This window comes from Octodon degus, unplaced genomic scaffold (genome assembly GCF_000260255.1).
Source record: "Octodon degus isolate 3935 unplaced genomic scaffold, OctDeg1.0 scaffold00088, whole genome shotgun sequence".
NCBI classification, from domain to species: domain Eukaryota; kingdom Metazoa; phylum Chordata; class Mammalia; order Rodentia; family Octodontidae; genus Octodon; species Octodon degus.
Window position 1 is genome coordinate 1,687,666 of NW_004524664.1, and position 22,831 is coordinate 1,710,496.

The following is a 22,831-nucleotide window of genomic DNA, read 5'->3' on the forward strand; positions in this document are numbered from 1 at the left end:
TTTTGAAAATAATTTTATTGAGAAACAAATAGCAATGAGACAGTTTCAAAACTAATTACTAGCACAGTTTCAATAATTAATAAGTTTCATATTGTTGTCTTAGTGGTTATTGATTGTACAAGATGTAGAGATGATATCCTGTCCAAAAATACTATTAGAATAAATCTCTCTATTCATTGAATTAAAAGAATGCAGCTATATATCTATCCTATTTTGAATATACAGATACAAAATAGTTGTTCATTTGTATCCCCCCTCTTTGTTGAGTTTTGTCAGAGAAGGGTATTCCATTGCCATTTAAATATTGTAGGTGTGTGAATTCAGCAAAATATTCCAATATAGTCCAGTAGTCCATAATAGTAGTGGGTTTTCCATAAGACTGGAAATGTCAGAAGTTGTTAACTTGAGCCTTTTACAGCTCAGCACATTAATATAATATAGTATAGTTTACTTTTTATACTTTGGTTTTTTTATAATTTTATTGAGAAACAAATAGCAATGAGACAGTTTCAAATCAAATTGGTGGGACAGTTTCAATAATTAACACATTGCATACATTCTTCCTAGTGGTTATTTCCTGTACAAGATACAGACATGATATACTATTTACAAACACTATTACAACAAATCTCTCTATTCATTAAGAGAATGTAACTATATATCCTAACCATTTTGAATACACAGATAGAAAGTGGACATTCATCTATAGCCCCTTTTTTGTTTAATTCTATCATTTGAATATTATAGGTATGTTAACTCAGCAAAATGTTCTAGAAGAGTCCAGTAGTTCATAATAGTATTGGGTCTACTGCTTGACTGGCAATGTCAGAAATTGTTGACCTGATTCCCCTACAGCACAACATAACAGCATGGCTTCTTATACTTCGTTTTTATGCTTTTCTGCTAGATAGTTAAGACTTTATCAGATTCAAAAGCTACAACTCTTGTTGAAAGAGTGCTTCTCGATGCTCACTGGTTATTGCAGTCTGGAAGTGGGGAAAGAGAGAGGGCAGGGGAAGGGGAGAGGGGGAGGGGAAAGCAGAAAGAGAGGGAGAGTGTGTGCGTGCAAGAGAGCAAGCTCTGGGGACAAGAATATGCCCTTCCAGATTGCATGCATGGGACCCGCCTCTGAGCTCCTATAGCACATTCAGCTAGGAACTCACCAGTGCATTAATCTGATGATCCAGTCACCTTCCAAGCCCCCACCTCTGGACACTTGAAGCTTTGGGGGATACATTTCAGATCTAAATGACTACATATAGCATTGTGTAACTCTCAGCAAAATCAAAATTTTCCTTGAAAGAAACAACATCTCACTTAACAGCCAGTCTCCATTTCCTTCTCCTTCATGTTTTACTAAACTCAGACAACCACTAAACTATTTTAAGTGTCTATAGATTTCCTTGTTCTGGACATTTCATGTAAATATTATGTAAAAGTCTTTTATGAGTTTCATTTAGCATAATATTTTCAAGTTGTAACACTGTATCCTTATTGTACCATAAATCATTATTGCATTCCTTTTTGTGCCCCAAACTATGCTGTTTTTTATATATAATACTTATGTACAGCAGAATATATGTGGGCATATAAGCATATATAATTGCTGTCATTTACTTACACTTGCTGGACATTTTTTTTCCACATTATGGCTAATGTGAAAAATGTATTAAGAATCATGTATATTTGTGAGTTTTTGTGTGTACATGCTTTCAGTTCTCTTTAGTAGATGGTTAGGACTAGAACTTCTGGGTCTTATGAGAATTTGGCTACTTTGTGCTGCTGTGACAATATGTCTTAGGCTGGGCATCTAAAGGAAATTTATTTTTTGAAGGCTAGAAAGGCCAGGATCAAATTTCTGTCAGATCTCTCCCACTCCTGTGCTGAGTTTGAACCCAGGGCCTGGGTGCATGATAGACAAGTGCTCTTCCATTGCATTATATCCCTATCCCTTTTTTTTAAATTTTACTTTTAGACAAGATAAAATTGAACTGAATTGCTCAGGCTGTCTTCAAACTTGAGATGTTACTTCCTCAGCCTCCCTATTAAGTGTGATTGCAGGTACGCAACACCATGTCTAGCTAAGGTCTGCTGTTTGCTTGTCTGTGAGAGTTTTCTACTTCACGAGTAATTACCTTTTTGCTGTGTCTAACATGGGGATTGGACGAAGAGAGTTCTGGTATCCCTTATCATAATAGCACCAGTTCTATTAGATAAGGGCTCAGTCTTCATGATCTTATTAACCATAACCATATCCTAGGGGTCCTTTCACCAATATGGCCACATACAGTGGGATTAGGTTTTAATGTATGGATCTTGAGCAAACAAAAATCAGTATATAACATAATTTTTTTATGTTTAACATTTTGATAAGCTCCCAACTTTTAAGTGTCAACTTTTCCCCTTTCAATTTAGAAATGAGATAGGAATGAATATGGGAAAGAAAAATACTAATTCATAAATATTCCTTGATCTTTAGCTCATTTGGTGGACCTGCGTGGTTTCCCTCATAATCACTCTTCTTGAGCATAGTGAGGGCCCTTCTGAGAATGAAAAGGATATTATCATGAATTATATGGAAGCAACGTACACTGGAACTATGTTAGGCAAATTATGATGAATGATCTCTCAGTCCACAAGTAAGAAGGAAGACTTATTTCCAGGTTTATCTTTTTTTTCATTTTGACAGAAAGTCACTGGCAGTAGGGAGGAGGCATCAGTTATGACGTCAGTCACAGGAACTTTTGTCTCCACTTTGCATTTTGTCTCAATCCCTTAAAAGGATTTTTTGGAAGGGCATGATGATACCTACCTCTTTAACTGTTGAGGATTCTAAATATGAAAAAAAAAAAAAAAAACCTGGTTGGAATTAGTCAAGGGGTAACTGGTTACTTTTTCTAATATTTACTGAGTTAAATGTTTTGTTTCTTCCAGGGAACAAATCATTTCGCCTTCAAATCATCTTAGACAAAAATAATATCCAACTGTGCTGCAGAGGTCAGAAGATGTACAATTTTTCCTTCTCTGTTGTTTGAAAGGAATTCAAGAAATAAAATGGCAGAGGTTTAAGGTTAATATTCAGGATGAATGATGATAATTTAGATGATAAAACAGAAGATGAATCACATTCCTTATTTATCAGTGATAAAAATGGAAACACGTATGCCTACAACCAAATATCTCCATCTACACAAAACTTGACTAGTCATGTGAATTGGAGTTCTGCCAACACAGATAACATGGTCATCGATTGTGAAGTGGACCCTGCTATAGACAGTGATGAAAATGTTTCTTTAAACGCTCATTGTGTTGGAGGACAGGATCACCAGAAGTCTTCAAGTGATTTCATGACTGAGCAGATGTTAGAGATTCATAAAGACCCCGCATGTCAGTCTTCTGCATTTGTAGATAAGGAAGAGCCTGAGTATCTGCACAGCAATTGTCATTCCCTGGATGCAGCTCAGGACCAGAATGCTGAGCCCTCTCTGCCTTTTGTGTGGAAGCCTAATGCTGATTTGAACTGTAGAGACTCTTCTACCTTGGAGTTAAACCAGACTTTTGACCTGAAAGTGGACACAGTTAACTGCGCCTTTATAACACATCATGTTTTTGAAAGCAGTCAGTCTTTGCATGCTTGTGGTAATCTACAGCCAATGAGCATGAGAAGTGAAAAGACATCTTCTTTACCCTGTTCCACTTGGACATCATCCGATTCTGATAAGATGCATGTGAGAGGAATTAGTTATAATAGACAGAACTTTGAAAATCCTCAAGCCACAGCACCAGAGGCACACAACACAACATATGCAGCATTTTCTGATGATGTGATGCATACTGATGTTGGTCTAGATACTGAAAATCAATGTCAATATTCTTCAGGAAAGGTCACCAGTGAGTACACAGATGGGTCACAACAAAGACTAGTTGGAGAAAAAGAGATACAAGCTCTAACATCAGTTTCGGATGGCATGGAAGTGCCCAGTGGGTCTGTATTACAAGAGCTCTATTGTTTATCTAAAGATGAACCAAATAGTGAAACACATTCACAGAGCTCATACGGTCAAAAGGAAACGGGCCAAAATATAAGAGAGACAGTGCCTGATTGTCTTATCGATGATGAATGCTCTTTAGTGGTGCCAGATTTTGAAAAAAGTGAAGCCAAAGTGCTGGACTCAGCGCATGAAGTCACTGTGACCGAAGACCCCAAAATTGTTTCTAATGAGAAGGATTTGGAAACCCAAAATAGTACTATAGAACTGACACAAAATTGCTTACCAGGACAAAAGACAGTTGCATTATTTGAAATGTCTTGGGATACAAATGAAATGGTTATTAACGCAAATAACACAGCTTGCATGTCAACACCGATCATAGAACCCAGAGGTTTAAGCTTTACTTTTTCACCCATCAAATTGATGAAGAGCTGTAACAAAGCAGAGAAGAGTAACCGAGAGCCTAAAAATGTACTCAACTTGAAGGGGACAGCTATGAGCTTAGCTAAGCCTAGTCTAGGAAAATCAGCAAGTAAAACAAATACCCCTATAGGCAGCAAGTTTAGAAAAACTGAAATTATAAGTTACCCAAGACCAAACTTCAAGAATGTCAAAGCGAAAGTTATGTCCAGACCAGTGTTGCCCTCCAAAGAGCCTGCTTTATCTAAGGTCACACCCAAGCCTCAGCTGACCACGACTGCTTCATCCCCCTCAGCAGTGTCTTCCTCAAGGCACTTGACAGTTTTGAGCAAAACACCAAGATCTGACTTGAATGCAGACACGAAAGCAGAAATCTTAATTAACAAGGCACACAAGCAGCAGTTTAATAAACTCATTACTGGCCAGGCTGTGCATGTTACAACTCATTCTAAAAATGCTTCACACAGGGTTCCAAGAACAACATCTGCCGTGAAATCGAATCAGGAAGATGTTGACAAAACAAGTTCTTCTCATCCTGTATGTGAGACCGAGTCTGTAGCTGCATTTTTTCAAAAGATCAAAGGCGTACTCCCTGTTAAAATGGAAAGTGCAGAATGTTTGGGAATGACATACGCTCCTCACTTCGATAGGAACTCCCCTGAAAGGAAGGATGAAAAGGAAAACGAGATGCCCACTGAAAAGCAAGAGCTGAAAAAGGATGTTATGAATGAGACCTTTGAATATGGTTCTCTGTTTCTGGTGAGTGAAACTTTTTGCATGCTTCATGGGGTGGTGGAGAAAACTGAGAGGTGTTACAATTAGTTACTCATGAATAGCCAATAATATTACAGAACTATGTGAGCAAATTTGTTTTTCAGGTGTTAATTTTTTGTTTCGCCAGTCAGTACGTCATAGAATCTTAACAGGTCACATGGTAAATCTGTATATTGAAAGAAATCCTCAGTTCAGTATTTTGTGTTGTGTGTCAGTGTTCTTTATAGTAATGTGTTAAAAGAACCAATCAATATTTTTGCATAATTATTTGACATTAATAGCCTCATATAATTAGGTTATATTTTATTATAAATATAGGGGTTTGTAAACTTTCAAATGTGTTGGCCCACATTTAGGAAGTGGCTAGACAGTGCTGGTAAACATATCAACATAAAAATAACTCTCAGTCCTTTGCTGTTGAGGAGGTCACTCTGGAAATTCGAGCTCTCTCCTATGAGCAGGAATATTCTTGATTTTTACCCCTGACCAGCTCATGGAACTTTGGGGAAGTGATTTTTCCATACTTAAAGGTGCAAAGATTGGACTATTGGATGTCTAAGGTTTCTTGCAGCCCTAATATATTCATTTTTGTACAAAACAAATTTCACTTTATTTTTGTTCAGTGTATAAGCAGTATATTTTGCATAGTATCTGTTAAATAGAAGGACTAGACAAACTCATTTAAAGACAAAATTTTTCTTTGAACATGCGTATTTTTTTGGAAATAGCATTGAGGAAACTAGTTTTCTGAGTTTCAGAAACGTTTGACAGGGCTGTGCACTTGTCCTTAGCTCTATTTTTGGCAGTGGGGATTGGTATGTATTTTCAGCCCCATGCAGACTGTCCTTGGGTGCCTGTCCACTGGGCCTGGAATGGAGTTGGGTGCAGGGAAGACAAGATGTGACACAGATGTCCTGCTTCTCTGAGAAGAGAGAGATTGTGTGTTTCAGGAGGGGAGAGAGATAATAATGGGAAGAATGATTAAAAAGACCTGCTGGGTCAGGGAGACTGTCACTCTCCAGAATTTACAGGGCATATATTCTGGGTAGAGAAAATACATGCGTACACAATACACACATAAACATATACACATATGTACACATGCATGCATAGGTGGATGGATGGGTGGAGAGAGATGAAAAGATACTATGCACTCTGATTTAGAGAACTCTAGGTAGTGGGTATTAGGAGAGCTGGGGCTGCAGGACCGTGAGCAGTAAGTAAGGAACAAACTGAAGAGGATGGCGGGGGCTGCCACATTCAGAAGGCTTGAGGCGATTCACAGAGAGTGATTTTTATCTGGGTGGCACAGGAAAGCTGTCTATCCCTATCTGAATTTTAGAGAGATTGTATTGGCAGGGGGAGTAGAAAATCAGTTGAAAGCTGGTGAAACTAGAGAGATACTGAAGATGTGGTTTCAGGAATCCTGCTGAGAAATGATGTTGGCTTATACTAAGTCAGATTGAAAAGAGACATTTAAGAGGTAAGAGAGTAAGCAGGTAGAAATACCTGCCCTAGGTACATAAAGGTATCTGCCTGCATATAGTGAGGTGAATATGAGAAGAAGTAAACTCTGAGATGGGTAGGTAAAATTAATTTTAGAAACTACTCCCTATTCTTCTGTACAATGTGGTATGATAAATTATCAACCTCATACTATTTGGAAGGTTACCAGGAATTGAATTCACAGCTTTTACACTGAGCTACATCCTGTGACCTTTATTTTTATTTTGGAACAGAACTCTGCTAAGTCACTGACTTAGCTAGATTGTGTTTGAATGTGTGATCCTCCTGCCTCAGCCTTCCAGAGTGCTGGAATTACAGTTGCATGCCATCGTACCTGACACCAGTAGCATGGGATTACCATGAGGGTTAAATGAATTAATAGATATATATATAGAATTTAGAATTGTATTTTGCATGGCGTAAGGCTCTATATTAGCCCACACCAGTGGTAATAGCATTATTGTTATTGTTAAGTCAGAGGTGCCTGAAGGACAGAGTGGGGGGGTGCATACAGAAGTTACACATGGGGGAAGCAAGACTGTTAGCTTGGATAGATGGATTTCAGATACAGCAGTTTAGGTGGTAGGTGAAACAGCAAACAAGATCATGTAGGAAGAGTACATGGTGAGGAAAGAGTAGAATCAAGTCTGAGCCCTGGCAAAAGCAAGTGCTTAAAGATGTGGAAGAACAGGCCCCAGAGAAGCTATAGGCATATGGCTAGGAGGAAAGCCAGGAAAGAGCTCTGTTGGGTCCTAGGTGCCAGAGGGTCCCTGAGGACAGGCCCCAGCATCGTGCCTTGAATCAATGTGTGACATGGGCAACCTGGAGAACAATCTCACTAATGTATACAAAGGCAGACAGGATGAGCTGAAGAATCATCTGTGCAGTTTTAATTGCTTCTGTGTTAGTAACTTATCTTATTGTTGAGACAAAAAACTGGGCACCCAAAGTTAAAGGAGAAAGGTTTACTTAGCTCACAGTTTGGAGAGATATTTCAGTCCATAATGAGCTGGTTCCAAGGCAGGACAGCAGCTGTTCATCATAGTGGAAGATACCAAAAGCAACAACAGAAGAAAAGGGGCAAACCACTTGCTGTCCCTTATATTGTATCCAGGATACCTTCTAGGACGGGAATCACGCTCACACCCTTAATCCCAGCAATGGACCTTGAATCAATCACAAACTCTAGCTTTACTCTCCTCCAAAAAAGGCTGCCACTATATGAGGCTTTTAAAGAAAGTCTTTTATATATTTATATTATTTGGTACAAGGTCTTGCTGTGTAGCTCCAACTCATAGTGATCCTCCTGTCTCAGCTTCTCCAGCATTAGGATTACAGGCATGTATGACCATGCCCAGTTTTGGTGGCCAGCACAGTGCTCAGGGTTCTGGGACCAGCATGACATGCAGTACCAGGGATCAAACCTGGGTCCTTGTGCCTGGCAGGCAAGGTGCCTAGACCATGGAGCTATCTCCCCAGCCCTGCATGAGGCTTTGAGGGAACATCTAGACACAAACCATGATAGTTTCTAATAAAAAATGGAAATTAAATGTTTATTTGCATATAACACCACAAGGAAAATGGTACAGGGACAGTATTATCTGGACTAAAAATATGTTTTCTTCATAGGATTCTGCTTCAAAAACTACTACTGCCTCAGGAAGGAATACATCCAAGCCTGACTCTTGCAGTTTGCGGAAAACAGCATGTCCAAAAGCCAAAGTGGGGCCTATTGTTTCCTGTCTCAGGCGGAACAGCGACAGTAGAAACCTCAATTCTGATCGGGCCTTATCTCCTCAGCGGATAAGGCGTGTGTCTAGCATTGGTAAGAAAAAAATAGAAGTTCAACTATGCTAATGGCAGCTGATGAATTATTTGTAAAATCAAGCATCATGGCAGAAAGAGAATTTTGATTATAGGAGTAAATACATTCTGTCTCCAAACATTTAGCTATTTGTGATCCAGCATCCTGTGCAGGGAAGATAGAAAAAGAAGACAACACAGCCCTTATCTTTGGGCAGGGCAAAGGCTAATTGGAAGGGTATTTATGTGCACCAACTCATAAGCTCTTCCAGAAAGGTTGCACACATAATTGATAGCTGCTATAGACATGAATCATTTCATTAATTTTTTTTATAGATGCTTAAAGGCTTAACAGTACTTCAGTATTAGACTGCTATATGGGAGATTCATCATCTGCCTATGCCACATGTGAAAAACTTAATATTTTTCTTTGAATTTTATTGAAAGATGTGTATTTATGGGGAAGTGAGGGGAGCTAGAAAGTTAAATTTTTCTAAAATTGCCTTTTTGGTTGGCTTGTGTTTTAAACTCATGTTAGGATGGTGAAATCTGAGAGCTTCACTAGCAGCTATTAAGTGTTTTGCTAAATTTGGCAGATGTGCAGATTTTTTTTATTATGAATCATAACAGGAAATGGAAAAGTCATCCTTGTTTCATGAGGCTAAAAAACCATAAAGCCTCCTGGCCATCCCAGTACTGAGAGTGCTCTGTAGGGAACATTCCTTTCTTCTGCAGGTATGGCCTTGAGCAAAGTAAGGGCATGTCACATAGATTTAGAAGTAAATTCTCTTATAAAAGTACTGACTACTGTTGAATGACCTAAAAATATGTCTCTAAAATGACATGCTTACACATGTGAGAGTGTTTTAGAGAAACTAATAAAACTATCCCAAATCCCAGGGGGCCCTTGTACCTCACTGTAATTTAGCCTTTATAGGTTTTACTTTCAGTCTTATCACGAAGCCACTCCTGTGAGAACCTAATGTTGCTTTAGATTTCATGGCTTGTAGTTTGAGAGAGCAGACCGAGGATGAGATATGAGTATAAGGAGGGCTTCTAGTACATTTCTATTTCTACCCCTGGAGGAGCTTTGTGGAAGAGAGGAATGCATTAGCTTGAAGGAGTCACCATTTGGGAGAAAGACAGAAAGGAAGCTAAGGGACTAGGAGAAGCTAAGAGGCATGGGAGAAGCAGTCATCCTTGTTTCAAAAGTTGGGAATCAAGGCATCAGTGAGATGAAAGCTCTGGTCCTCATTGTTGCTGTGAGACAGGGCACATAGTGTTTTCCAGGGGGTGGGAGGCTCCCTCCCTGCTTGGAAGTTATGGGCACTCTAGCTTGATGGCATTTAGAGCTCATTGAATTTTCTGAGTAATGGCTGCTACTGGTACAATTCTCTGAGCCATATGATACCCACATCCTAGGAAACCAAAGAGTGCACATTTTTAAGAAATTAAGTCAATACCCACAGTGTACATAAAAATTCTTTTATGCTGTCCCATTAAACTGTGAAGCACATTTTTAAAGTCCTTTTACTATGTGCTACATAATGTCAGATATGAAATAGAGAAAAGTAGCTCTGTTTAGTCGGACACAGAGACATTTAGGGCTGGCCTGCATCTCATGCTGGTGAAGTTCACACTTGTGGGGAGGGTACATGTCTGGCGGTTCCTGTCCTTGAGGTCATGCCTGTAGCCCCTGCCTTCCATCCTTCCCTGCCAGACCATGGCTTCGGCTTTGGAGGAATTGCAGAATGATCTGGAAGAGGTAAAACCATTGCTGGAAAAGGCCACTAGGAAGAGAGCACGTGATGCCTTGACAGCTGAAAAAAAAAAATCTAAGATTAAAATAGAAATAAAGAATAAGATACAACAGAAATCACAATATAAACCAGAACTTCTTGACAGTAAAAATACTGGCTGCTGTGATTGCTGCCTTACAACAGGATACAGAGTGTAGATCAGTAATTATGGATGGGATCAGGCAGGTAAGGTTGTAAAAATCTACATTACCTTAACTGGATGGAGTTCATCGAGTTCCTGCTGAGAGCGTGCAGGTGCATTTCACAGAAGTCATTTGATCTTTTGGTAAAGAATCTAAATGGGAAGAATTACTCTATGATTGTGAACAGTCTCTTGAAACCCATCTCAGTGGAAGGCAGTTCAAAAAAAAATTAAGACTGATACGGTTTTTATCTTGTGTAGAAAAACACTCTGTGGGAATACTTAGCTCAGGTTGAGAGAGTACAGAGAAAAAAGCCGTCCTATGGTGCTGAGACACATCCTAGTGAGGGATTAATGAAGGTTCTAAAGAAAATTTATGAAGATGGAGATGATGATATGAAGCAAACCATTTAACAAAGCCTGGGTGGAATCGAGAGAAGCAAGCCAAAGGAGCTAAGGAATTTTGAGATTTTCAAGTCCTTTTGAGACCTATGATACAGAAATACTGGGATTTCCAAGTATGGAGCTGCATATGGAAATTTGACAGAAACCCAAAAGCCTTCAAAGTAAAGGTATTCAATTCTCTCTTTTTTAGTGGCAGACTTATTTAAGATGTGCATATTAAGTACTTCCTCCAAAGATGGTTTCATTAGTACCCTGGTCATTTTGTTCATGAAAGGGTCGCATCGTATTCTCATTCAACTATAAAAAGTCTTGCCTAATGAAAACAATACTCTGTATGTATTTTTGTTCAGCTAGGAGTTAGAAAAGAAAAGCATATCCTTGTCTGTAAGTTATAGATGTCAGCTTCCACTAATGTAAGAATAAGAATAAAACCTAATTTTTGTATAAAATTCAAGTTTGTGCTTGTGCTTCAAATTTGCTGTAGAGCAGAACTCCCATTGCCAGCTTGAGCAGTGCAAAGAGCAGGGATTACTGTGCACTAATCCAATCACAAATATTTCTATCTAGATTTAAATTGTTTATGAATATAGAATTGAAGTAATAGACAAGCATCTTTGTGTAGTACAAGTTAGTAAGTTCTACCATGGATCAGATAGCTTCAAAACTAATAACCATAAAGTAAAAATAAGTTGAGAATCCATCTATTCTTATGTTCCACAAAGTTGGATTTTTATGTTAAAAAAAGTTAAAGTTTTGAGCTTTTATTGCCTTGTGTCAATTAACTCAAAAACTAAATTATATGTACAAAAGTTTTTGGTCTGATTTAAAAAACTAAATTATATTTTACCTGGTAGTTTTCCATACATGAATGGAAGAAAATGTAAGTAGAAACATTATAGATTTGAATTTGAGTTTTAGGCGTGGTTGTTTTAGGGGGTAAGTGGGAACTGAACTCAGGACCTTGTGCTTGCCAGGCAAGTGCTATGCTGCTGAGCTGTATCCCTGGCTTTGAATTTGAGCTTTATATTTGAGCAGTTGGAAGACTTTTATGAACTAAATGTTTGTATAACCTTAAATTTGTGTGTAGAAGCCCTAATCTTCAGTGTGACTGTATTAGAGCAGTAGTCTTTGAAGGGGTGACCAAGTTAAATGAGGTAAAATGTGGTGGACCCTAAATGGTTGGCACTGGTGTTCTTAGAATAAGAGGAGCAGACATGAGACCTCTCTGCCTGCCATCTCAGATACAAGAAAAGTAGCCATCTTCAAACCAGAACAACAGCCCTTAGAAGGAACCAGATTGGACTACACTTTAATTTTGGACTTTGGACTCCAGAACTGTCAGAAAATAATGTTCTGTTGTTCAAGCCATCTAGCCTATTGGTATTTGTTTTGGCATCCTGAGCAGACTAAGGCAGAAGACTGGCTTGACTATGAGTTATAAAAAAAATTTAGAAAAAAAATTAATAGCTACTGACTCTTTTGGATATTTACAATAAATTGAGAGGCAGTTGTTGTGAAGGCGAGGAAATGTAATCAGCACAGAGTTAAAGTAGAGCAGAAAATCAGCAGGCAAAAACAATATGCCTTTAGATCATCCAGAGCCATTGCCATGCACTGTATAATGGAGTCTTTGTGTATTCGAAAATTGAAACCAAATGGACATCCACTGTGTTCATGCAGAGTTACACTGCTGAAAGGTGAGCAGCAGGAATGTCCAGCCCATCAAAAGGCTTCAATAAATCCTTTCAGAAAACTAAGTAGGAAACCAGACCCAGAGTTTAAATAGCTATTTTTTTGAAGCTTTAACCCATTTATGCCAAAGGTTTAATTTTTTTGACGTTTTACACGAAATTCATATCTGTTACCTAGAAAAATTCAAAGAACAAGAATTTGAAGAGAAAAAAGTTTATAATGTTCCATTGTTTATTGCACTTCAAAAATGAAACAGAATTATAATGAAGTCCAGTGGATTTTTTCCTTTTTGTCAAAATATGGACATTTTTATAAAATGTAACAAATTAAATCCAAAGTAGTTTTGCATTCTTTGGAATATGTATTTTTTAATGCCCTCAATTGAGTACAATGACTTAATGATGAAAATCCTAAGTGTTTGTTTATAATGCCAATGAAAGCAGCTCACACTAGTAACAGTGTATTGTTTCAGGCCCTTTTAAATCATTATACTTATGAATTCATATAATCATCATAGTAATTTTGTGAGGCTTACTTCTGTTTTGTAAGTTAGGAAACCATCACTGAGAAGTTAAGTAATTTGTCTGAAATTATACATCTGAGAAGTGGCAGGGGGCAGAATTAGACTAGACAGCTAAGGCTCTTGAGTCCAAAGTTTTAGCCTCACAGTATTAATCTAAAGAAGCACTGTTAGGAGGATCATGAGTTTGGAAGACATTAAAAATTCTTGCGCTTGGCTGAATAGCTTAACTGTGGCACTTTTTAAGCCCTTGATTTAGAACTCTGTATCAGTTGACCATGATATAAATGATTCTCATGGTTATTAAAAACTAAAGCTGCAAAATAATAACTGCTTAGTGAGCATGTTATGATCAATTCAGATGGTCTGTCACATGCTGTCAAAGGAAATACCAGCTCTGACCAGGTTTGAGACTACGAATGTACCTGTTCCACAGATGTTTTTGCAATTGCTCTTGTCAGTGACTAGCCTGTACTACTTGGGATTACAGAGGTATTACAGAATACTCAGCCCTCAGTCTTTTACCCTGCCTGGGGGATAGCTAGTGCCTGGTTGTGTTATAGCCAAGAAACTCAAACAGGTTGGGAAAAGGGCATGGAAAAAACATGAAGAAAAGAAGAGCTTCATGAAAAAGATGGTGTTCATTTGTCTTCATGAAGAAAGGAAACATTTCCAAAGAACTTTTGTTTTCTTTCAGTGTATTGTGGGTTAATAAATTCCTTTCAAGACAGTAGAACATCTGAAACTTGTAATGTCTTGCCTGTTGTTATAGGTTTTCTCTTCAAGCCTGCTCAGATATAGAACTTCTTGGATTATGTGAATGGATTTTTTTTTTTTTTTCACTTAAAGGAAGCAACATTTTAAAAGGCTTTCATAGCCTTTTCTAAGTGAATATGTATGAGAGATAGTAAGCAAAATTAGGATTTTTTCATGTGTATATATATTCAGAACTGGAAATTATCACTCAATAAATTATTCCTGTTGGACCTGGTGGCACAGTCCTGTAATCCTAGCACTCTGGGAGCCTGAAGCAGGAGGACTGTAAATTCAAGCCCAGCCTAGGCAATTTAACAACTTGGTAAGACCCTATCTCAAAAAAAAATAATAATAATATAATAATAATAATAATAATAATAATAATAATAATAATAAGGGGTATAAGGATATAGCTTAGTGTGAGGGCTCTGGCTTCAGTTTCCAGTATCCCCCCAAAATTATTCTACAGATATTTGAAATATGTTGCTAATTGATGTTTCCATACTTACAAATAATTAAAACTCATATTAGTGTCTTGGGATTTCTTTCTGTAAAAGCAGTAATAGGTGCTGGCATGTTGTAGTGCTTATGATGTGCCAAGCACTTTCCTAAACTCTCTTAAATTCATAATCTCTTCGAATTCTCACAACTCATGAAGAATAGATACTTATCCCCTTTGTACAGATGGGGCATTTGACAGCTTGAAAGCTTAAGTAACTTGGATGAAGCTTATGCAGTTAATCATTGGTGGACACAGGAAATGAACCAGGCAATCTGCCCCAAGAGTGTTTACTCTTACTTCCTGTTCCTTATGTATGCAGCACCCTGGGCACATTCTTCTCATGAATGGCCCTGAGCAGGTTTTCATTAAAGAGTTACAGTTTTGATCTAAAATGTCCCCCAAAGCCTCATGCATTCATGAGTGGGGCTTTGGGAAGATGATCAGATTGTAGCTGATTTGTTAGGAGGTGGAGTCTGGGTGGAAGGGACAGGTCATGGGCGTGTGGCCCGGAAGGTTAAATTTCCCTCTTCCCGGTCCCTCCCTACACCATTGCTGCTTTTTGTCCTGTGTATGAGCAGATCTCCTCTGCCATCCCTCAGGCTTCCCGGCCTTGGAGCCAGCTGACTATAGACTGAAACCTCTACAAACTGTGAGCCAAAATATACCTTTTCTCCTTTAGGTTGAGGGTATTGAATATTTTATCCCAGTGATAAGGAAAAGTGACAAAGATGATTTTGGTATCAGGGAAGTAAAAGTGTAGCCGTGACTCTGCTAGATTAAGATGGTTTAGAAACCTTTGGAACTAGTTTGTGTGAATAATTTAAAAAGGTTCATAGATGGCAGCTAGAGAAGCCCTAGAATACAGTAAGCAGAGCTTGATGGAGAATTCTGTCTGGAGTTCAGAAGATCAGAATGCTGATAAAAAGACAAAGAGTAAAGAGCAGGTTCAAGTGGTTTCAAGTGGGAAGAAAGACTCCATTGGTAGTTGGATTCCAGGCCATGTGTGTTATGCTCTGGCAGAAAAGTTGTCTACATTTTGCCCATGTCCTGAGACTTTGGGGGAGACTGAGCTTAAAGATGGTGGGCTAGCTCATTTGTTAGAGGAAATTTCAAGGCAGCCCAATGTTCAGACTGTGGTTTGGGTTTTGCTGGGGGCTTTTAGTCAGCTCTACATTGAGAATCAAGAGCAAAGAGCACAGCTAAGTAATTTTAAAAATTGTCAGTTTTGCCAGAAAGAAATCTCCCACAAAGATGGAGCAGAAGAGAACTTAGTTGCTGAAAAGGTTAACATTAAGAAAAAGCCAAGTACTTGGTTGCTGAAAAGATTATCATTTAAAAAATGCCAAGTACGGGACAATAGGAAAAATGGCTTGAGGACAGGTCAGGAAAAAGCAAGATCCTGTCCTTTGGCCTGGAAAACTGAAAAACTTTGCTTTGAAAAGAGAGCTCTAGGCCACTGTGCTGGAGAAAGGACCCTTAGGGAATTGATTTCCCAGGATTCGTCTTACCTTGCTGAGCCATTTGGGCACTCTGAGACCTCTGCAACTACTGCCAAAAAGCAAATGGGTCTGGCTACTTCTTCAGCTAGCAGCAGACCTTGGTGTCATCCAGATAGTTGCATGCAAGATGCACGAGTTGTGGGGTTGGGGAGCCTTATAACAAGACTTCAGAAGAAGGCCTGGGAGTCCAGGCGTTGTGCCCCCAAGAAGGCAGTGCATGAAGTTGTGCAAGTGAAGCCCAATGGGAAATGCCAGCAAGTTGGAGAAGCTACGGACATTGAGCATCAGAGGAAACCTAGAAACAGTGAGCAAAGCCCACCAAAGAAAGACACCAGGAGTGCTATAATCACTGGTAATGCCGTAGGGATGGGGCTGGCCAAATGTTTTGAAGTTCACGGCTTTTCCTGAATGCTGGACATGAAACTGTGGGATTTAATGTTTATCTCCTGATTCAGCCTTGCTTTTTGATTGGTTTCTGTCTTCCTGTTTTCCCTTTTGTCACTGTGTGTGTGTGTGTGTGTGTGTGTGTGTAAACAGGGATTGAACTCAGGCTCCTGTGCTTTCCAGGGAAGAGTTTATTCTACTGCGCCATCTCTCCGACCCTATTCGCCCTTTTGGAATGGGAATGTTAAGCCTTTGCCATTGTATTTTGGAAGTGTGTAGCTTTTTTATATTTACCAGGACCCACATCCACATCTAAGAGTTGCCTTGACTCTCTGTGGAAACTTTGGGCTTGGGTTTTTCAGCAGTACTGAAACTTATTATCACCAGAAGGTCTGAGCAGGTTCCCAAAGCTGAGAAAAGAATCTAACTCAACCTACTCAGAATAAGTTTGCAGATTCGTTGACTTTCACTGCAGGAAAGCAATTTTTAGGACTAGTCAGTAAGAGTAACAGGATGGGTTTTATTAGATAGAAATTAAAAAGTGCATGCACATGAAGAAATAGAATATGGGCCCCTTCAGAGAGGGAAAGAGTGAGGGAGAAGTTGAGAGAGAGAGAGACAGAGACAGATTATTTCCTGGAGTAGGGAACATTTTGTTCTTCTCTTGAGACCCTTAGGAGAATTCCATGGAAAAAATGAGCCACCCCCAGAAGGGTACTAGTCCATTGAATAGGCATGGGTGCTGCTGCTGCCACTTCCTCCTCCTCTTCCGTCCTCCCTCCTTCCTCGTCCGTTCTCCCTCCTTCCTCCCCTGTCCTCCATCCCTCTTCCCTCTTCCCTTCTCCCGCTTTCTTCCTCCTCTTCCTTTCTTCTCCTCCTCCCCCTCCTCCTCCCTCTCCTTCCTTCTACTTTCTCCTTTACTTACCTAAAGGTAAGTAATTTAAACATTCTTTGGATTCTCTCAATCTTTTCCTTTGTCTTAGGATCGGATTCTTGTTATTTACTTTCTCAATTAAGCTGATTTATACACTTGGAGTATTTTCAAGGAATTTTGGGTGCTTTGGGTCTGGAAGGAAAATATTCTAACTTCAACAAAGGGAATGTCAGTATGGATTACTTTGGGTGACTTACCTGGATCCTGGAAGTTGCAGTCTTCTTAAAAGTGTATTTTCTAATTTTAGTATAATTAATTATTTCTTCTGTTGTACCTCATTAGGACTTTGGCTGCTCTTAGGTATGGACTAAATGCATTTTGTGTAAAGAGATAAAGTCTAGGGACAAAATGTTATGGTTTTATCCTGAAAAGTCTCTCAAAACCTCATTTGCTTATAGGCAGGGCTTTGGAAAGGTGATTGGATTATGGAGACTTAGCACTGACTTGCTAGTAGGAGGTGGGTGTGGTCCAAAGCAGAGGGTCATTGGGAGTGTGGCCGGAAAGGATGTAGCTTCCCTCCTACCTCCTCCCTACCCTCTCTGCTGCTTGTCTGCCGCACTAGGGGCACCTGCCTTCTGTCCTGTCCTTCTACTGTGTTCTTGTACCTTGGAGGTAGCTGACTATGTATGGACTGAAACTTCTGCAAGCTGTGAGCAAAAAACCCTTTTCTTCCTTTAAGTTGAGGGCATTGAATATTTTGTCCCAGGGAGGAAAGTGACTAAGATAAAGACTATATTTTTTTTTTATCTGGTGTGTGCTGGGAACTGTTTTAGCATTGACAATAAAGCAGTGCACACAAGACTAAGATTTCTTCCTGTGGCAATCTTAAATTCTAACAAAGGTCATAAAATAAAACAAGCCAGGAATAGAGGCATATACCTATAATCCCAGCACTTGGAGACCGAGGCAGGAAGATCAATGGGAGTTTGAGGTTAGCCTGACTACGTAGCAAGACCCTATCTCAAAAAATTGAAAATAGATAAATAAGATGTTTAGTACATAAGATAGTAGTAAATGCTTAGGAGTAAAAGGAAGTAGTAAAAGGAGTTAGCTATTTAGGGTGGTTAAGAAAGTCCCCAACCAGAAAGATAACATTTCAGCAAATGTCTGCAATGGGAGGAAACACTTGCTTACAGGTACAAGGATCCTGAGGTAGAAGAATCTGGAAATGCAGAGACCCGGAGAGGAGATTGTGGATAGGATATGAGGAGCCCTGAGGGGTGCATTGTGTGTGGTAGGTTCTGCAGGAGGGTGGACTGCAGAAGGAGGTAGGGCCAGAGCAAGCAGGCCCCTGCAGGCACCTGGGCAGGAAGTGTCTTCCCTTTGCTTTCGCACTAGCATCATCACTGCAAATTCTTGACCTTTTTCAGAGTTAGAACAATTCTTAGTTTGTAATAATTCTGCAGAAAATTGTTTTATGGGAATTACTCATAAAGTGTGCTTAATATGTCACTATGCAGTCTCTTATTCATTCCAGAAGTGTTTGGAGTACCTATGATGTTTTGGGCAGTCTATTGGGTCCCAAGCAAATGAACCCTTCTAGGAAGCTTGTGGTTGGAGGATGCAGTGCAATGGGTGCTAAGCAAGTCATAATGCAAACTTTTCTTTCTTCAGGTGGTCTCTTGATGTAATACTTTGCTTTTATTGTGCTATGTGTAATGATTCTCTTACATGTCTGCTGCTAAAATGTGAGAGCTATGGGATACCTTTAGGTCTGAGTTATTTTTATATTTTTCTTATGCTAAGTACAGTGTATCTGTTACACAGCATGTGTTTTTTAGTGTTTTTGGAGATTGATTTGAATGGACACATATAAAGCAAAGTAAAGGGAACAGCACTAACAGCCTAGAGCAAGAATAGAGGATGCTGACAGTTGAGGAAGGCTTACAATGTGCCCACAGGAGCTGGCCAACAACAGGCCACGAGGACGTTGGGATTGCGAAGGGCAGAGATAGGGAGTGTGAAAGGATGCAGTGTGTTGGAAGCCAGCAGACCTGCAGTAAAATATATGTTGGGGTCAGTGAGAGCCAAGTTTCTGCCGCATGGTTTCTCAACAGTGACATCTCCAGGCAGCATTAAGGAGTTAACAGAGACAAAGTCTGAGTCTGTCAGTGTCCACAAAGAACATAGGGTATTGTCCCAAGCAGGCAAAACTTATGCTTCCCCAATTATACCCTTTAAAAAAATAAGTATTTGATACAGGATCTTGCTACACAGTTCAGCTTTGTAGTGATCCTCCTGTCTCAGCCTCCCAGTGCTGGGGTTCCAGGCATACACCACCATGCCTGGTTTCAAGGTGGCACAGCATGTGATACAGGGGGTCGAACTCTTGTCCTTATGCTTGCCAGGCAGGTGTTTAGTCTGCCAAGGTATCTCCCCAGCCCCCAATTATATCTTCTTTTTTCATAATTTTATTAACAGACAAATAGCAATGAGACAGTTTCAAATCAAATTGGTAGGACAGTGTCAGTAATTAACACATTGCATACTCTCTTCCTAGTGGTTATTTGCTGTACAAGATGCAGACATGATATTCTATGTACAAGCACTATTAGAACAAATCCCTCTATTCATTAAAAGAATGTAACTATATATCCTAACCATTTTTGAATACACAGATAAAAAACGGACATTCATTTATATATCCCCTTTTTTGTTTAATTCCATCATTTGAATATTATAGGTGTGTTAACTCAGCAAAAATATTCTAAAAGAGTCCAGTAATCCATAATATTGTTGGATCTTCTGCTTGGCTGGCAGTGTCAGAAATTGTTGACCGAAGTCCCCTAAAGTTCAACATAACAACATGGCTTTACTTCTTGTACTTCGTTTTTATACTTTTCTGCTGGATGGTTAAGACCAAGGTAAAACAGGACCTATGCAGCAAGAGTTGTAGCTTTTGAATCTGATAAGGTCAGTGATCCCCTCAGGATTTATTCTGAGATCCTGTACCTCAGATTATAGATCCTTTGTCAGTGTCAGCCATGTGGATGAGTCACGGCCATTGCTTGGCCAATGTGCTCCCCTTGAAAGCCTGAGAGAATGTTTTCTCTCCATGTGACTCTCCTTAGGCACACTCTACATCATCAATCACTTTCCTCTTTGGCCCCATAATCTCCTTGATCAGAAAATTTGGGACACTACTGAGTTACATGACATTACAGTACAAGCTCTCATATATCCTGAGTCTTAATTGACATTGGAAGGCTAGGGCCAAAATGTTGGCTTTCCTTGCAGCCCTCCTTTTTCTCTAATTTTGGTCTGCAAACTTAGGTTGTTAACCTCTAGAAGAGAAACTTATTGTGATTACCATACAACCTAGGCTGTTAAGCTTAACCTCACTATCTATCTGAATATCAAACATCTTAGACATACATGGAACAGGTATTTTTCATCAAGTATTGATATGTTGAACTTTAAGTCCCTACAGAATATGATGAAAAAACATTTAAAAAATTAAAATATATTTTAAAAATAGGCATAAAAATTATGTAATTCTTATGTTTACACATAAGTCCAAAAATCTAACCATATACAACCTTGTAGCAGGACAGTCCTGCAACATTCCTTTTCCTGTCTCCTGCCTTCATTCACCACCCCCTTCCCCAATTATATCTTGATTAAATATATTAAATTATATTTAATCAGGTAATTGTGGATATTTTTTGAAGTTTCTACTGTGTGCTTCTGAGTAGACTCTTTCAAAAGCATAGCATTTGAAGTGAAAAGGCAAAATGAATAAAAGCCCCTTAATCTTATCACCTTTAGGTTTTTCATTACATTTTAAAAAATACAGTATTATTCATTTTTGTTTATACATATTTAATGGGACATTTTCTGGTGTTTAGAACTTTCATACCTAGCTGTGCTTGATGGCATGTACCTGTGGTCCTTAGGTACTCAGGATGTTAAGACAGAAGATTGCTTGATCCCAGGAGTCTAGGACCAATCTATCTTAAACATAGTGAATTTAAGAGTGAATGAATGAATGAAATCCTATAGAAAAACATTTGGTAGGCACCTAATTAATTGAATTTTATTTTTTATTTTGAAGATAGAGTACCTAATTCTTAGATTTTTAATTTTTCTCAACATGGTGATTTTTTTTTTTTTTTTTTAATTTAGGACAAGGGTCTACGGGGTCTTACTACATAGATTGGACTTGTAGTGATTCACCTGTTTCAGACTCCCACGCGCTGGGATTACAGGTGTGCACTACCACACCCAGTCTCAATCACCGTCTCAGCATGCCCCAGGGGCAGGGCCAGCATGGCAGGCCCAGGGATTGAACTCCTGGCCCTTGCGTCTGCTTGCAGGCACTTTAGTCCACTGAGCTATTTGGCCGACCCAGTAACATGGTTTTAAATGGCTGCAATATTTTATCATTTGAGTGTACTATTGTCTTACCCTGTTGTCCGTTGCTATAAAAAAAATCATGTACTGAGAAATTTATAAGCAGTAGGAATTTATTTGGTTGATTGTCCACTTTATAACAAGCCTTCTTTTGCAGTAACCAACCCAACCTTGAGATAAAAATCTGTTCTGAAGGCAGGGCCCTCAGGACCTAACTGCCTTTTATTAGGTCCCTCCTCCCAATGTTGTCATACTGGGGGTTTAGATTTTCAACATATGTACTTTGGGGGGACTCATTAAAACCATAGCAGCTATGATGGATTTCTTCAGATTTTTTTGAATGTTCACGGTAGTGACCAGGTATTTTTTTTTTCCTACAGCATATTAAACCTACACAAAAATGCTTTGTGTATAAGTGCATAAGCTGGTTAGATAAATTCTTGAATACATTCCTCTTGAAGGATTCAAAGGGTGTGGGCACTTTTAAGACTTGATATACATTGCCAACTTGTCCTTTAAAAACAACATGCCAGTCTGCACTCCTACTCTGAGAATTCAAGAGAGTTTTTTCCAAACATCTTGCCAGTATTTTAACACTAACACTCTTTCTAAATATTTATGTTTAGGAAGGTACAAAATATTATGTTATTTTAACTTGTGTATGCTTGGCACTCAAATATTTATTTATTTGTTTTGGTACTGGGGATTGAACTCAAGAACTACACTTGCCAGACAGGTGTTTATGCCCCTGAGCTATCTCTTTGGCTGTATTTTACATTTTAAAGAGAAAAAGGGGTAACTGTGAAACTGAGTGTCAAAACAGGTTGGTAGGAGAGTTTGCATATTGTTGCCTTCATAGTAGTTATTGAGAGTATAAGATATAGACATAATATCTTGCCCAAACTATATTAGCATGAAATTTTCTTTCTAATGAACTAAGAGAAACTAGCTGTATAACTATCTTCACTTTCTTGTATATAAATACATATTTTGTATTTTTCTTTCTTTGCCCTTTCCCCCATTTGTGTTTGTGTTTTCATTTGAACAGTTTCTTCTCAATTCACAGTACCTGTTGTACATTTTGGGCATTGGTTACTTGCTCAGTTTTTCATGCTAGTGACAGTATGATGTTTACACATATGGGTCTGATTTATTTCACTTATTATGCTTGCGAATTGCATCCATATACCTATAAAAGCTCCAGTTTACCTTATTTATGCCTGAGTAGTACTCAACTGTATAAAAAATCACATCTCTTTATCTATTCCTTGGTTAATGGGCATTTGGGTTGTTTTCAAGGTTTAATTGGTGGGCTGGAGAGATGGCTCAGTGGTCTAAAGCACCTACTTG

General features: G+C 38.9%; 1 protein-coding gene across 4 annotated transcripts in view; it reads left to right on the forward strand.

Annotated features, from left to right (window-relative positions):
• The window catches only part of Mtus1 (microtubule associated scaffold protein 1), a 180,835-nt gene that overhangs the window by 64,948 nt on the left and 93,056 nt on the right, over positions 1–22,831 (forward strand). For all 4 annotated transcript variants that reach the window (XM_004637230.2, XM_023721987.1, XM_004637231.2 and 1 more), the window contains exons 2-3: positions 2,935–5,171; positions 8,322–8,517. In XM_004637230.2, coding sequence (XP_004637287.1) covers positions 3,084–5,171; positions 8,322–8,517 — 2,284 coding nt within the window. In that variant the 5' untranslated portion in view covers positions 2,935–3,083. The remainder of the gene's footprint in view (positions 1–2,934; positions 5,172–8,321; positions 8,518–22,831) is intronic.